The 13,947-nt window shown below is 35.1% G+C and overlaps 1 protein-coding gene across 1 annotated transcript in view; it reads left to right on the forward strand.

Moving 5' to 3' along the window:
• The first annotated feature begins 1,228 nt into the window (after positions 1-1,228).
• Positions 1,229-13,947, forward strand: part of gabrg2 (gamma-aminobutyric acid type A receptor subunit gamma2) — a 97,999-nt gene continuing 85,280 nt past the window's right edge. The window contains exon 1 of the mRNA XM_051878330.1: positions 1,229-1,698. Within this exon, the coding sequence (XP_051734290.1) occupies positions 1,583-1,698 (116 nt within the window). The 5' untranslated portion in view covers positions 1,229-1,582. The remainder of the gene's footprint in view (positions 1,699-13,947) is intronic.

Here is a 13,947-nt window from a genome sequence, read left to right on the forward strand (position 1 = left end):
TATACATTTAACTATTTATTCATTTGTTTTGAGGTGGTTTGCAAAACAGTGAATGAGTGGTGAATTCTTTTTTTTTTTTTTTTTTTTTTTTCTGTTTCTGTTTCACCAGAGATTTCACATGAGGACATCTAAAGGCTGTCTATGGTACTAGAATACAACATGCTCAATTTGACGTTTCCTCCCATAAATAGCAGCTGTCGCTAAAATTTTGTCACTCTACCTGATGATATAACACTACCTGATTACAGATATGTGACATCTGTAAGCTGTAGACGGCGATTGGTAGCCTACATCACGTGGAATTATCATGCTCTTCTTTTTCTCATGCTGTGAGGCATGACAGCTTCCTGTGGTCGCATCACGACTCTCTCTCTTTCTCTCTCTCTCCCTCTCTCCCTCTATGTCTCTCTCTCTCTCTCTTTCTCTGCTAGCACACATATGTGCTATTTACACTCAACCAAATCATGCAGGACTTTAATATTGTCATTTATGGATATGTTAAATAATTATTATCAAAATCTTCACATCAGTTCATTAAAATACAATAATTCCCCTCTTTTATAAAAAAAAAAAAAAATACAGCATAAAAAAAACAAAAAAAACATTTATAATATGAGGTAGGCCTCCAAGAGTCAGCCTCTTCGTCTCATGAACCCATTATCCCAGCTTTATTTATATATATATATATATATATATATATATATATATATATATATATATATATATATAAATAATGTACAATGTAAAATAAAATTTCTAAAAGCAGCACAGATAAAAGGAAAAGGAAAAATAAATAATAAATAGACAGATCAATAGAGGGTTAGGTCAAAGAGAGAATGTATTTTAATCTTAATATTAAATGCCTTTAATATAAATTAACTTTAACAACATAACCTAAATAAAACAACACCGAAATTCAGCTTCTAAATTGTGATTGGATAAATCCCGTTCGAAGACACTAAAATGCCACGATAAAAACGCACATTTTATATTAGTTGCTTGGAAACCGCCACCATTATAAAAGTTTAGTTTATTCCCTTTTATTGAATAATGGTGTATTTTTAAAGGCTAACAATATGTTAATAATCTAATAATAATAATAATAATATAAAAAAAAAAAAAAAAAAAAACGTAAATTCTGACGCTATAATGCATGAGTGGATGTTTTAAGAGGTTTGCTTGGTATTATAATATTATCTAGTGGACAGGTTTTATTAATAGAAGCATGTGAGCTTTGGTTCCATCATCTCTACCACGCATGTGTTGTAGTGTGCTGCAGCGACGAGCATCAGATCGGCTTTCACACAATTCATCTGCATCCACACTTTTACCAGTTATACAGGACCCGGATTGATCGCATTTATCTTTTGCATGCATTTCCAGTTGTCTGCCAATATTTCAATATAGCAGGAAACTCGCCTTCATTAGGTGTGCGTGCGTGTTTTGTTGTTTTTGTGACGGCTTGTATTGCATCGCAGCAACGGCTCTGAGACGCCAAAGCCAGCGCGATCTGCTATGTGTAATAGCGAGGAAAGGCAGTAAATACAGGGGACACAATCTATCTGTGTGAAGAGAGAGCAAGATGGTGATCATGGCTTCTTTTCATTTTTCCTCTAAATGCCTGAATGCGATGGCCATCCCCGCGATCACACTCAAGCTATTTCTGTGGGCTTTTCTAATCGCCTATCTTCCTTTGAGGTAAGAATATCATATCTGTTGGCGAATTTAACACGTTAATGTGTTATGATACGCAAACGTTACATGGGCTTGTGTGTTTGGAGTGTCTGCGATGATTGGTGCTGCTCTATTTCCCATGGATTGCTTTAATCTGTTTTCTGTTTTGCTTAGTGAGTCTAGAAATATATGTTTTCACATGGTCGTATGTGACATGTGTATATATATATATATATATATATATATATATATATATATATATATATATATTATACACACACACACACACACACACACACATACATATATATGCGTTATTAACAGATATTAGGCGAACTATACACCACAGTATAGTTATAATAACATATATAATAACATTATAACATTTATAATATTTATACAGCCTAATGGCATTATTTATTGACAAGAGGTGTGTCATGATCCAAACAGCCATTAAACAGAATCTGAGAAACAGGATAGGAGACTTTTTCCTCTATTAACAATACATGCAATTTCTCATTGTATACAGTCAGAGGGGTAAAGTTCAAAGCCTTGTCATGTACATGACGCCATTTCAGTCCAGACATTTGTTTAAGAAGATTTAAGTCAGTGATTGACTCCTCCTCTCCACCTGCTGTTGAAGAATCAGGGATAATTCTGGCCTAACAGCCTGAGCTTGGACATGTACCACAGAACTACAAACAAATAATAAACATATCAAAGTTTTGATACAAAGAAAGATTATCAGGGGTTTACTGGGTTTTACCTGTCCTGTATTATTGAGATTGGGATTGAAATCTTGTGGTTTCCTGCTATAATGCTGTACATGTAATAATAATAATAATTTGAAGCTATATATTTAGTATGTACCAATGGCCTAATCTAACCTCAGTAGGCACATAATATTGAACCTTCTGTTCATCATAAAGTACTGTAGGTGTACACTTTTCCTTTTTCAAGTCTCAAATAGGGGTAAAGAGTGAGCTCAGAACTATTGGGGGGCCCACACGATCACCCCTGAAGGCCACCATAATTTTGACAGAGGGGGACTCCCCATCCCCGGATCCCTAATTCTACAAAGGGGGACCAATTAAATATACTGTACAGGTGTTCCAGAAAACCTAGCAACATCACATCTGTTTGGTGAAAGGAAAAAAATCACAAAGTATTAATCTGATGCTTACTACTACTAGTAGGGTACAACGGGGCTAAAGGCGCATCGGAGTAAAAGGCGCATTTGACTTTATTCTGTTTTAAACCACTAGATGGCACAAAAATTCAGCTCAACACTTTCCTTAACAACCGATTTTGACAATGTACGTAGAAATTTTGCTGATCCTTAACGCGATCGTGGACAGCAATGCAAAGTTGTTTCTGCACTAATTTGATCTAATATTAGATTTTATTTTATTTTTTTTAATGGTGTAGATTTATATAGCAAATGAGAATCGATAAAATTGACTATATTTTTATGCAAAGGTCTTGTTGATGTTTTTTTTTTTTTCCAGTTTTGTTCAAGCAACAGTTTTTCAATAATGGAAGAATATGTAAAAGAATGGTATTTGGGCTAAAAGGCGCCCCTGCTGTTGGGGTTAAAGGCACAATAATTACCATGATAATAAACGGCTGGCTGACTTTTCCATTTGTTGACATGACATGATAAGATTCAGATGGTAAATATCACATAATCACCATATTTATAATGAAACCATCATATTAAAAAATATGATATTATATTATATAATAAAAGATCATATTTATTGTTACTACTGTATATCTATATTAAATTATTGTGGGATCTCATTCAATGCTTTTAGAATCTTTATTTATTTATTTTTTATAATTTTGTTTCTGTATTTTTAAAACAAACATTTTAATGACAGTATATTTATTGAACAAAAAAAATTAATTCATTTATATATCAAAATAAACAGAAAATAGGACAAACTTTGCTAAAGTGATTGTTTTCAACAAGTATTAACCTAGACATTATTCAAAACATATAATTTTAGCTAAAGTATTTGTGTAAATACTTTGTGCCTTTTGCCCCATGCTGGTGACCCTTTTACCCCGTGCCCACGTTGCCTCATTATTGGCCGGCTCAGTATCACACGCATGTGTCGTGCTGCTCACGTGTACAGCGTCAGCCAATACTGAGTTGGTGTTCGGACGTAAACACGGAAGCCCGCACTGCGTTCACTACGTCAACTGCGTATGACAACAGTTCAAATTGTTAAATAAAGTTGTTATTTTTGTTTTGTTTTTGTGCACAAAAAGTATTCTCGTCACTTCATAACATTAAGGTTGAACCACTGTAGTCACATGAACTATTTTATCGATGTCTTTAATACCTTTCTGGACCTCAAAAGGTGCAATGATGTTGCTGCCTATGTGTGGTTCAGATATCCTTGGATTTCATCAAAAATATCTTAATTTGTGTTCTTGTCTTACGGGCGTGGAACAACACAAGGCTGAGTACTTAAAGGGATAGTTCACCCAAAAATGAAAATTCTGTCATCATTTACTCACCCTTAAGTTGTTCCAAACCTGTATGAGTTTCTTTTCACCTGCTGAACATAAAGGAAGATATTTTGAAGAAAGTTTGTCACCAGGCTGCTTTGGGGCACCATTGACATCCATAGTAGGAAAAAAAAATAAATACTATGGAAGTCAGTGGTGCCCCAAAACTGTTCAGTTTCCCATATTCTTCAAAATATCTTCCTTTATGTTCAGCAGAAGAAAGAAATGTATACAGGTTTGGAACAACCTGAGGGTGAGTAAAAGGGTTAGTTTAAAGGGTTAGTTCATCCAAAAATGAAAATTATTCCATGATTTACTCACCCTCAAGCCATCCTAGGTGTATATGACCAGGGTTTTTCCTGGCTCAAAATGAGGCAGAGGTGGTAAAATCCTGATCACGGCAGAAAAAAAGCACATATTTTAGTTTTTTTTAATATTAAGAGAATAAAATTTGTATTTTAAGAACACTATCATATATACAGTGTTTCCCACAGGATTGTGTGTTTTCTGTGGAGGTTGTACCTCTGTCCCTATAGGGGGGTTTGTACATTTTAAAGAAAAATTCATTAATCTGGTGCACTTTGAGAGTTTAAAATTAAGAGGGGGGTCCTGAGCGAAAGCGATCTATTCAGCACGGAACCCCATTTTCTGCAGTGGGGATGAGCGGAACGGTTCGAGAATGGACACAGGCCGGGAAGCCACAACGGAACCGTGGTAAAGGGGTATCTGAGCATGTGACTGCCTGTCTGAGTTTTCTCAACACTTGACAGCCGGAGGCGGCACGAAATTTGACGGAGGCGGCCGTCTCGTAATTCTTTATGCAGGAAAAACCCTGATGACTATCTTCTTTCAGACAAACACAATCTGAGATATATTTAAAAATTTCCTTGCTCTCCAAAGGTTTATAATGGTAGTGAATGGGGGGCGTGTTTTGAAGCCCAAAATAAAACCGGTCACGAATTAGAAGTCTAAAACGAGACATTTTAAAGAGAAATGTTGGAGGATTTCGATATAACAGAAGAGGAGCTTGAGTTTGTTGCACAGCCCTTTTTGTTTGAACCGAGAGATGCATCTAAGCTTACGATACTCCTACATCCTGCGTCATACATCGCGTCACGGGTTACTCATTTGGCGCAAGACGGCTTGTGCAGTGTGCGTACGGTCGTCTGGCGGAAGCTAGTTATTTTAGATTGTAAAGTTTTAAATATGGATATTTTCTTACAAAAAGCCATCGCTTCGCTTCAGAAGGCCTTTATTAACCTCCTGGAGCCGTATGGATTATATTTATGATGGATGGATGCATTTATTTTTGGCTTCAAAACACACACCCCCATTTACTACCATTATAAATCTTTAGAGAGCCAAGATATTTTTGAACATCTCTCCGATTGTGTTTGTCTGAAATAAGATAGGATGGCTTGAGGGTGAGTAAATCATGGGATAATTTTAATGTTTGGGTGAACTATCCCTTTACTGATAGAAATTTCATTTTTGGGTGAACTAACCCTTTAAGGTGTGCCTCTAACCACGTTGTACCCTATTTGTTTAAAATAAAGTAAATGAATAAAGTACCCTTTATTTCCATTACAACCTTATGATTTTTGCAGGCTAACATACTGACAAATTAAAAGTGTTAAATAGAGACATGAAAAATATTATGTCAGTTATTTCTATTGTACATCCAATCCAGTTTCACATAGGGCATTTAAAGGTTCCTATCCACAAATATTGATTATTGATTGGGAAAGGCCAGTCAGACCTTGTATACAATTATTGATGGATTCTAACTGTTAATACAGAAGCTGTGTAGAAATTCAAATTGGTGCTGAAATCACTAATTGACAATTACTTACTGAAGGATTAGCACTGACAGTGCTACAAATACTGTCACTCAGGGTTATCTCCCTAATCTTCATGAACTTTGAAACAGAATACTTTAGGTGTTCAACTATTTTTAAAACTAAGTGGTAACACTTTACAATAAGGTTCATTAGTTAAACATTAGTTAATGTATTAACTAACATGAACTAACAATGAGCAATACTTTTGTTACTGTATTTACTAATCTTCGTTAACGTTAGTTAATGAAAATCCAGTTCATTGTTTGTTCATGTTAGTTCACAGTGCATTAACTAATGTTAACAAGATTTTAATAATGTATTAGTAAATGTTGAAATTAACAATAACAAAGATTAATAAATGCTGTATAAGTGCAGTTCATTATTAGTTCATGTTAACTAATGTAGTTAACTAATGAACCTTATTGTAAAGTGTTACCAACTAAGTTATATGTAAACACGCAATCTCAGCAGCACAGTTCTCTTGAAAATATCTCTCTATAAGTAAATTGACTTAGAGGAATTTATATATCCTACAAGAATTTTAATCCTTATATGATATTTTTCTGACCAATAAGGAATAGTCTAGGCAAGCGTCAGATTCAAGGAGATCAAAAGCTGACAGCGGGTGACTGACACTGTGGCACTGGTGACACGTGTTGGCTGTACCCCAAGATTAAGTGACATTTTCATCTAGAGTTGCACCACAGGGATTAAAACTGACTATAGTGGCATGATGAAAAGATTTTGATAGTACTGCCTTTGATAGTACTGAGCATGCTGGTTTAAGAGCAAGACCCTTAGCAAGGCAGTGGCTAAAGGCTTCAAAGTATCGTAAATATACAGAGAACGCCGCAATGGAAAATCTGAAAAACTTCTGTTTGTGGTCAACATTTCAAACTCAATAACCACAAACACAGTGTTTTAGGCCAAACGGAGGGGAACAACTGAAAGAAACTGCCGTTCTGTCAGCTCTGCCCAATCCCTCAAAGCAAAACACTGTCACATAGGGCCGTGCGATTAATCGTTATTGATTTCGATTTTGGCTTCCAGCGATTATGAAAAGATAATTGACGTAAAATGATTTTTGTGCCACATTCAGTGGTGAGCTTTCGTTCCTCGCTATGCCATCCTTAGCATCCAAATCAGCAGAATAAGTGAGTGTTGTAAAGTGCAGTCTACTTTTGCTAAACTGCGGGACGTGCCTGATATTACCCTAGTGAAAAAATAAAAAATAAAAAAAAATACTAAAATGTATCTGAAATACATTTCTTTTGTGCTAAGTATACTACAAATACATTTACATATTTATTTGCTTAATAAAAATACCCTGCAATTGTACTTTTGGTATACTAAACTGGTTAAAGTTTGCTAAATTGGAACAACTAATTTTGTACTTATTGCACTTTAATTATGTGGAAGTGGTGCTGTGGTCCAACTAAAGATATAGCCTACTTAAAGGGGTCACAAACTGTTTTTTTTTTTTTTTTTTTTTTTTTTTATAATGTTTCCTGAGGTGCACTTGTAATGTTAATATGATTTTTTCATCAAAAAATTGTCATAATTTAGAAATAAATGGGTAGTTTGTACCCTGATTTTAGTCCTATGATTTGAATACTCTGAAGGGGCGTTTCTGCTGTGAGACTTCAATGAAAACACCCACTGCTGTGATTGGCTGAATATTTGCATTTGAAATAAGTATTACATGTGGAATCCCTTTTGAATACTTTTATTACATTTTTTACTATTACAGCTGAATTTAATCAGTGTAAATAACAGATTATTTTCATGCTACTAAGAGAAACACTGTGAAGTTGATCATTTAGTCACTGGATTGATTTACTGATGCATAAACAGCTTTAAATGATTTTGAGAAAATCTGACTGAACTTAAATTTTGATGTAATTTATTCTGATGTGCATAAATTACACATCAGAAATCACTGATCACAGATCAGGTATTAGAATAAACATGGTTACTTACATATTTGTGGCTTTGCTGTCGGGTCCAAATCGTAAAAGTCTGTTTGCAAAGTCTGTGCCGAAATTGCCACACTCACATTTGCCATTGGACACACTTTCCTAGCATTAGGATCCTTTGGAAGGTAAAGTTATTGATCCTGTGTTGATCTTTTCTTGTTCTCATGTCACTATTCACTAACGCGCCAGTCGGCGGGGCCAAATACGCGGCGATGTAGACATACATCTTTTATGCGTTGATCTTCTTCTAGAGAGACACTATGATCTTTCTTGGCACTATGCTGTCATAAATCCACACTTTTCAGATGCTGTCGTTTTCTGGCTTTGGTTTCAATAAAAGCTGTTTTTGGAATAACAAGGAAGTTTTGAGTTTTGAAACTTACAGGATATTTTATAGTATCACAACCTCTTCACTGTCAAAAGATCAAGGAAAATTTAAATTCTCAGTTGATGACCCCTTTAAGTATATTTGATTGTGCTAAAGTGGAACTATTGCAAGTATACTTTAGGTACACTTTAAATATCTTGCATGATATTATACAGAGTGATATTACAACACATTTTAGGCTTAATATTAAGAAATGTGCATTGTGCAATAAAGAAATACTTTAATAGTCTATATACTTTATATTAGTAAGTCTTACATGATCTGTCAATAAATATGTTAATGGATTTAAAGTATAGGCCTACTTGAAGTATGAAATAAATGTATTTTAAATAGATTTTGGTATAGGTTTTTTTTTTTTTTTTTTACTAGGATAAAGTGTCATTAAAAGCGCATTAAGCTGCGAAAGAGACACTGTTCCCCAGGCGGCTTTCTGTGCACGCGCTCCGATATTACTGCTTCAGTCTGTGTCATTAATGTTAATCAAACAACAAAAGGATAAAATCTGATTAAATCAAGGATAAAATCTAATAAAATCTAAATTTAATGTACTGTATACAGTGAGGGAAGACTATGCTGTGTTATTTTACATTTAATTACTTTATTCAGTTTCTGTTGTAGGCTATTACTTATCTGAATACCATTGTTAGTATATCTTCCAGAAAAACTTAAAGCCATGTTTATTTAATTTGTATTTTTGTTCTGTTGTATTTATTTGTCCATTTTGTTTGTAATTAGTTTCTTTGCTCTTGTTGTATTGCTGCTTGTTTACTTGTCGTCTGTAACTGTTTTGAGGACCTATTACAGCTACATTAGTTAACTTAGGTTACTTAAGCAAAAACTAAAACTATCGATAATTGTGGAACTTTACTGATATCTAAAATTACTCGTATCATGAAATAAGACTTTGACCATATAGCCCACCAATCATGATTTAAATATTGACCAAAATAATCGTGTTTATGATTTTCGCCATAATCGAGCACCTCTAAAGTGTAACTAAATAAGATATTGCATTAAAAGAAATGTAGGCCTATTAGGCTGCATTGTGAATGCAACATTTTCAAAAAATTTTTACACATTTTGTGATTATGACATGCTCCATTTTGAGTCGTTTGACCCAGAAACATATTTTAAGTTTTTTTGCACTAAATTAAAAAGTATAGCTTCCACTTTCTAAGTTTTTAATCATTTTTGAGTCATTTAAATGTTTGTCATAAAAACATCTCAGGTTATGTAACCCAGTTCCCTGAGAGAGCCTGGGGTCAATTCAATTCAATAACAACATCCATGAATGTGTGTGGAAAGGGCCAAGCTGCTACAACACAAACAAGCAACAAATAAAGTCCCAAGAGACACACACTCTCTTTCTGCAGAGTGGGCCCTGTTACCCAAGGACCAAACCCACTGCGCGTCTCACAGATATAGGGACAAATATTTTAGGATATCTTTCTGGTGGTAGGTTTACTTAATATATTTACTATTTATTTCTTATCTATGAAACTTATTTAAACTTCATATAAAATGTATGACCTAATATATATATATTAAAATACATTTACAAACAGACATTTAGACTAAAATAAATAAAAATAATAAATAAATAAAACTGTTACCTTCAAAAAAAAAAAAAAAAGTCATAATTATGTACCATTTTATAATGAAATTCTTTCATCTTGTTGGATGACTTACAACATATTATTGAACTAATTTCAAGAAGGTCTGAGCATTCGTAGAGGAGTTACGGATTTTAAGGTACACTTGGTCACACCCACATTTCAAATTAGACTATTATAGCCATCCAAATACTAAAATTTATTTTATTTATTTATTTATTTATTTTGATAATTATTGACCTAGGGAGTCCAGAGATTTGTACTACACTGGTTTTGTGGGGATTGATTGGAAAAACCTCACAACTTGTTTGCAAAAGTAGAAGCAAAGTTGACAGCAGTGGTTCTTGAAGCAAAGTTGTTCAGAATGAGGAGATCTAACTATATCATGCAACGTTTCACACATACACACAATATTCATATATTGTGTGTATGTGTGAAACGTTGCATGATATACAATCATTTACAAACCAGTAAAATGAGATACCCGCTCCGCACTGGTTTGGTTCCGAATGGACGAAAAACCCAGGACTAGTTTGCAAAAGTAGGTTTGGAACAATCCAATATGGTGGAAATTTTTTTCATGATGGAAATAAAATCAGAGACATAGATGTTGTTCGGCTTGATTCCAATTATTTAAGACACTTAAATCTGTGACAAACGGTTCAAAAGGTATGCCCATTTTTCTTTTTGATCACTGTAGCGCCACCATCTGGCCCGTTGGAGTGCTAAAACACACACACACACAGAAATGAAGGGTTAAATTATAATATTTAATACACACTAAGCATGCTTACACATGCACATTACACATGCACACACATTTTGTTGTAGATATACAGTACCGGTCAAAAGTTTGGAAACATTACTATTTTTGATTTCTGTAGGGTCATGTGACACTGAAGACTGGAGTAATGGCTGATGAAAATTCAGTTTTGCATCACAGAAGTAAATTAGATTTTAAAGTAAAAAAAACAAAACATTATTTTAAATTGTACTAATATTTTAAAAAATGACATTTTTTCTGTATATTTGATCAAGTAAATGGAGGCTTGATGAGCATAAAAGACTTCTTTCAAAAATGTCTACTATGCCGTAGTCTTTTCTTCCCTATTGTGGAGTATATCTGAGTGAAAAAGCTTCTGGAATAAGACAAAAAAAGTTAGGATGGGACTGGATTTCGTCCTTGGGAATTGAGGTTAACAGGGAGGTTAACGTTTTAAATAAAGATTACGGGTGCACATGAATTTAAAAAAGTAAAATGATATGCACTAGGGATGGACGATTATGGCCTAAAATCAAAACCTCGATTACGATTAATGAACGATTATTTTGTTTCTGTTTTTTTTTTGCCCTCATAGTTCACTGACAAGGTTTGTATATATGCTTGACTATTAAGGGTTCGGATATTTTTTCCTATTGAAAGAGTGATCTGACATAACAGCTCACTATCAGCAGTTATTTTATCTATGGCTCGTAATATTTATTACAGATTTCTGCTCGTTGTAAATCAGATAAAGATAAATTAGTACAGTACCAGTATGTGTGTGAATTAATCATACCGTCTCTCTATTAATTGTGAAGCTGTGGGTTGTAAATAGTTCATTCAAAAGTAGAAACATATATGCTATAATAAGTTTTGAGTTTTTAAGCTACTTTAGTGATAAATCACAGGACAGCGCTGACAACTAGTTTCTGCGTTCCTCTCTGTGCGCACGATCTTCACGTTTTGTGCAGCTACTGTTTGTTTGAGTGTTTGTGCCACAATGCAGCTGCGCGAGCACGGTAGCTCGAAATAATATACATACAATCGTCTAAAATCGCTTGAATGTCCAAACTGGCAAACCTTAAAACAAATACAACTAACAAAGTTTAGTGAAGACGCAAGGCTCACCGCTTGCGCGCCATCACTGTGTTGAACCGGCGTTCACCTCCGTGTTGCTTTTATGCCACTGACTGGACGGGGCAGAGTCACGTGGCTACACATGCGGTAGTATGTTTTTAAGGGGGAAGTATTAACAGGATTAAAAAACCGAAATAACCAACATGGGAAAATTACGTCGGTTAGAGGTTCTGAATTTCGGTTTCGATTACCTTTCGATTAATCGTCCAGCCCTAATATGCACGGATAAATCATTTCTTATAAACACTGCAATATTAGTACTTACTTGAAGTGTGACCATCACACTTTACCCTACGCTAATGGAATTGGGGTAGGGCCCTTTGTTCACTTTCGTTTGGAACTACAAAGGACGTCACCCTTCCTGAAGTGCCCTTCAAGAGCACAAAAACGCAGTTTGGAATTCGCACATCGATGAATCGTTTTATATCATCACACAATATGTGTAGATGCTGTCTACACAGGGAATACAATGTGTAATCGATTTTTAAAGTGCACATTGATCACAGTTACCTGAAGAAAAAAAATCCACTAAACTTAATCAGACATTGACAAGCTTGCTTGATGTTCACTTTATCTAATTATCTAATCTAATTTTCTTCTGGGAAGGTAAAAGTTGGGTCTTCATTTTTTGCTAAACGTTCTGCAAGAAGGCTTTAAATGGGCTTCAGAAGCTCTTCAAACTCTTGTTGTTGAAATGACTGTCATGATGCAGTACTTTCTCCCCATATAATGTACAGTGAAATGCATTGAAAGTGTTATACTGTCTTCCCTTTCTGAAATGTTTCTGAAGTTGCCAGAGCAGCACAGCTCTCAGTCACATGTTTCTCTCAAGGATATGCCTTTCTATCTTCTACTGACTCCATGGTTACTGCTTCACAACATTGTTTGATTGCTTTGCCAAGGTCCTCAGCATTCATTATCAGTTGAAGGTAGATCGATAGATAGATAGATAGATAGATAAGCATGTTACTAAAATATTTTATAGCCTGTTCGCACAGAATGGGAACACATGAAATAATGCTGTAGATGAAAACAGAGGCTTGCGTTTGTCGCACCTTCCACTCACAATCTGACTTTAGGAGTGCTGCCAGGGAGAACTACAGAACGATTGAGAACACATTTCCACTCTAATGCAACATTATTATTGTATGTCTGTCTGTCTCCAGCCTCCAGTATCACACCCACACTCTCCAAAGATTCACTGTCATATTTAGGGGCCAAGCATCGAAGGTGCGTAGGCACCTATTGTATCCATTGGCGTTCTTCTTCTTATTATTCTTCAGCTTCTTAGTCTTCCGCTCCAGCAGCCCATTGAACCGCTTGCAGGAAAGTTATGAAATTTAGCACACGGAGAACAGTCTCAACATTAACCACAGCGATTTTGGCTGTTGCTCCGATTTTGATTTGTCGATTCATTTAACTATTCAAGAATAACACGCGAACGAATTTGACGAAGAACACGTCAAAATAGACGGAAGGCTATATCTTCACAACGCTTTTTCGTATTGAGACCAAATTTAGTTTGTGTTATGACAACCATGACCCGAGGGTACCAGTTTCGGCACAGCGCCACCTAGTGGTCAGGAGATATGAAAAAATTGACATTTTTGCTTATAAATTATGAACAGTTTGACCAAAAATCACAAAACTGTTCTCTTTAGATTTGGTGCAGCATGTTGAGTCGATCGATACCCATTTTTCCCATCGGCCATTTTGAATTTTGTCATAAAATGCTGTATTTTATGAATGCATTGGTGTATCGTTACGATACTTAGTAGTGTCTTCAACAAAGTTTCGGGGCAGCACCAGCTTGTGGTCAATAGTTATAATGAAATTTCCAAAAATGCTAATAACTAATGCCTATTGTAATGAAACTGGTCTTAATAGATTCCTTGGGTCATGCTGAGAGCGTAGATATCAATTTTGTCATAGTCGGCCGAACTTCCTGTCCGCCGTTTTGATTTTCTTTAAAAACCTACATTTTTGAACTCCTCCTAGACCGCTGGTCCGATTTTCACCAAAATCGAATTATATC

The sequence above is a fragment of the Ctenopharyngodon idella genome, chromosome 21 (assembly GCF_019924925.1).
Source record: "Ctenopharyngodon idella isolate HZGC_01 chromosome 21, HZGC01, whole genome shotgun sequence".
NCBI classification, from domain to species: domain Eukaryota; kingdom Metazoa; phylum Chordata; class Actinopteri; order Cypriniformes; family Xenocyprididae; genus Ctenopharyngodon; species Ctenopharyngodon idella.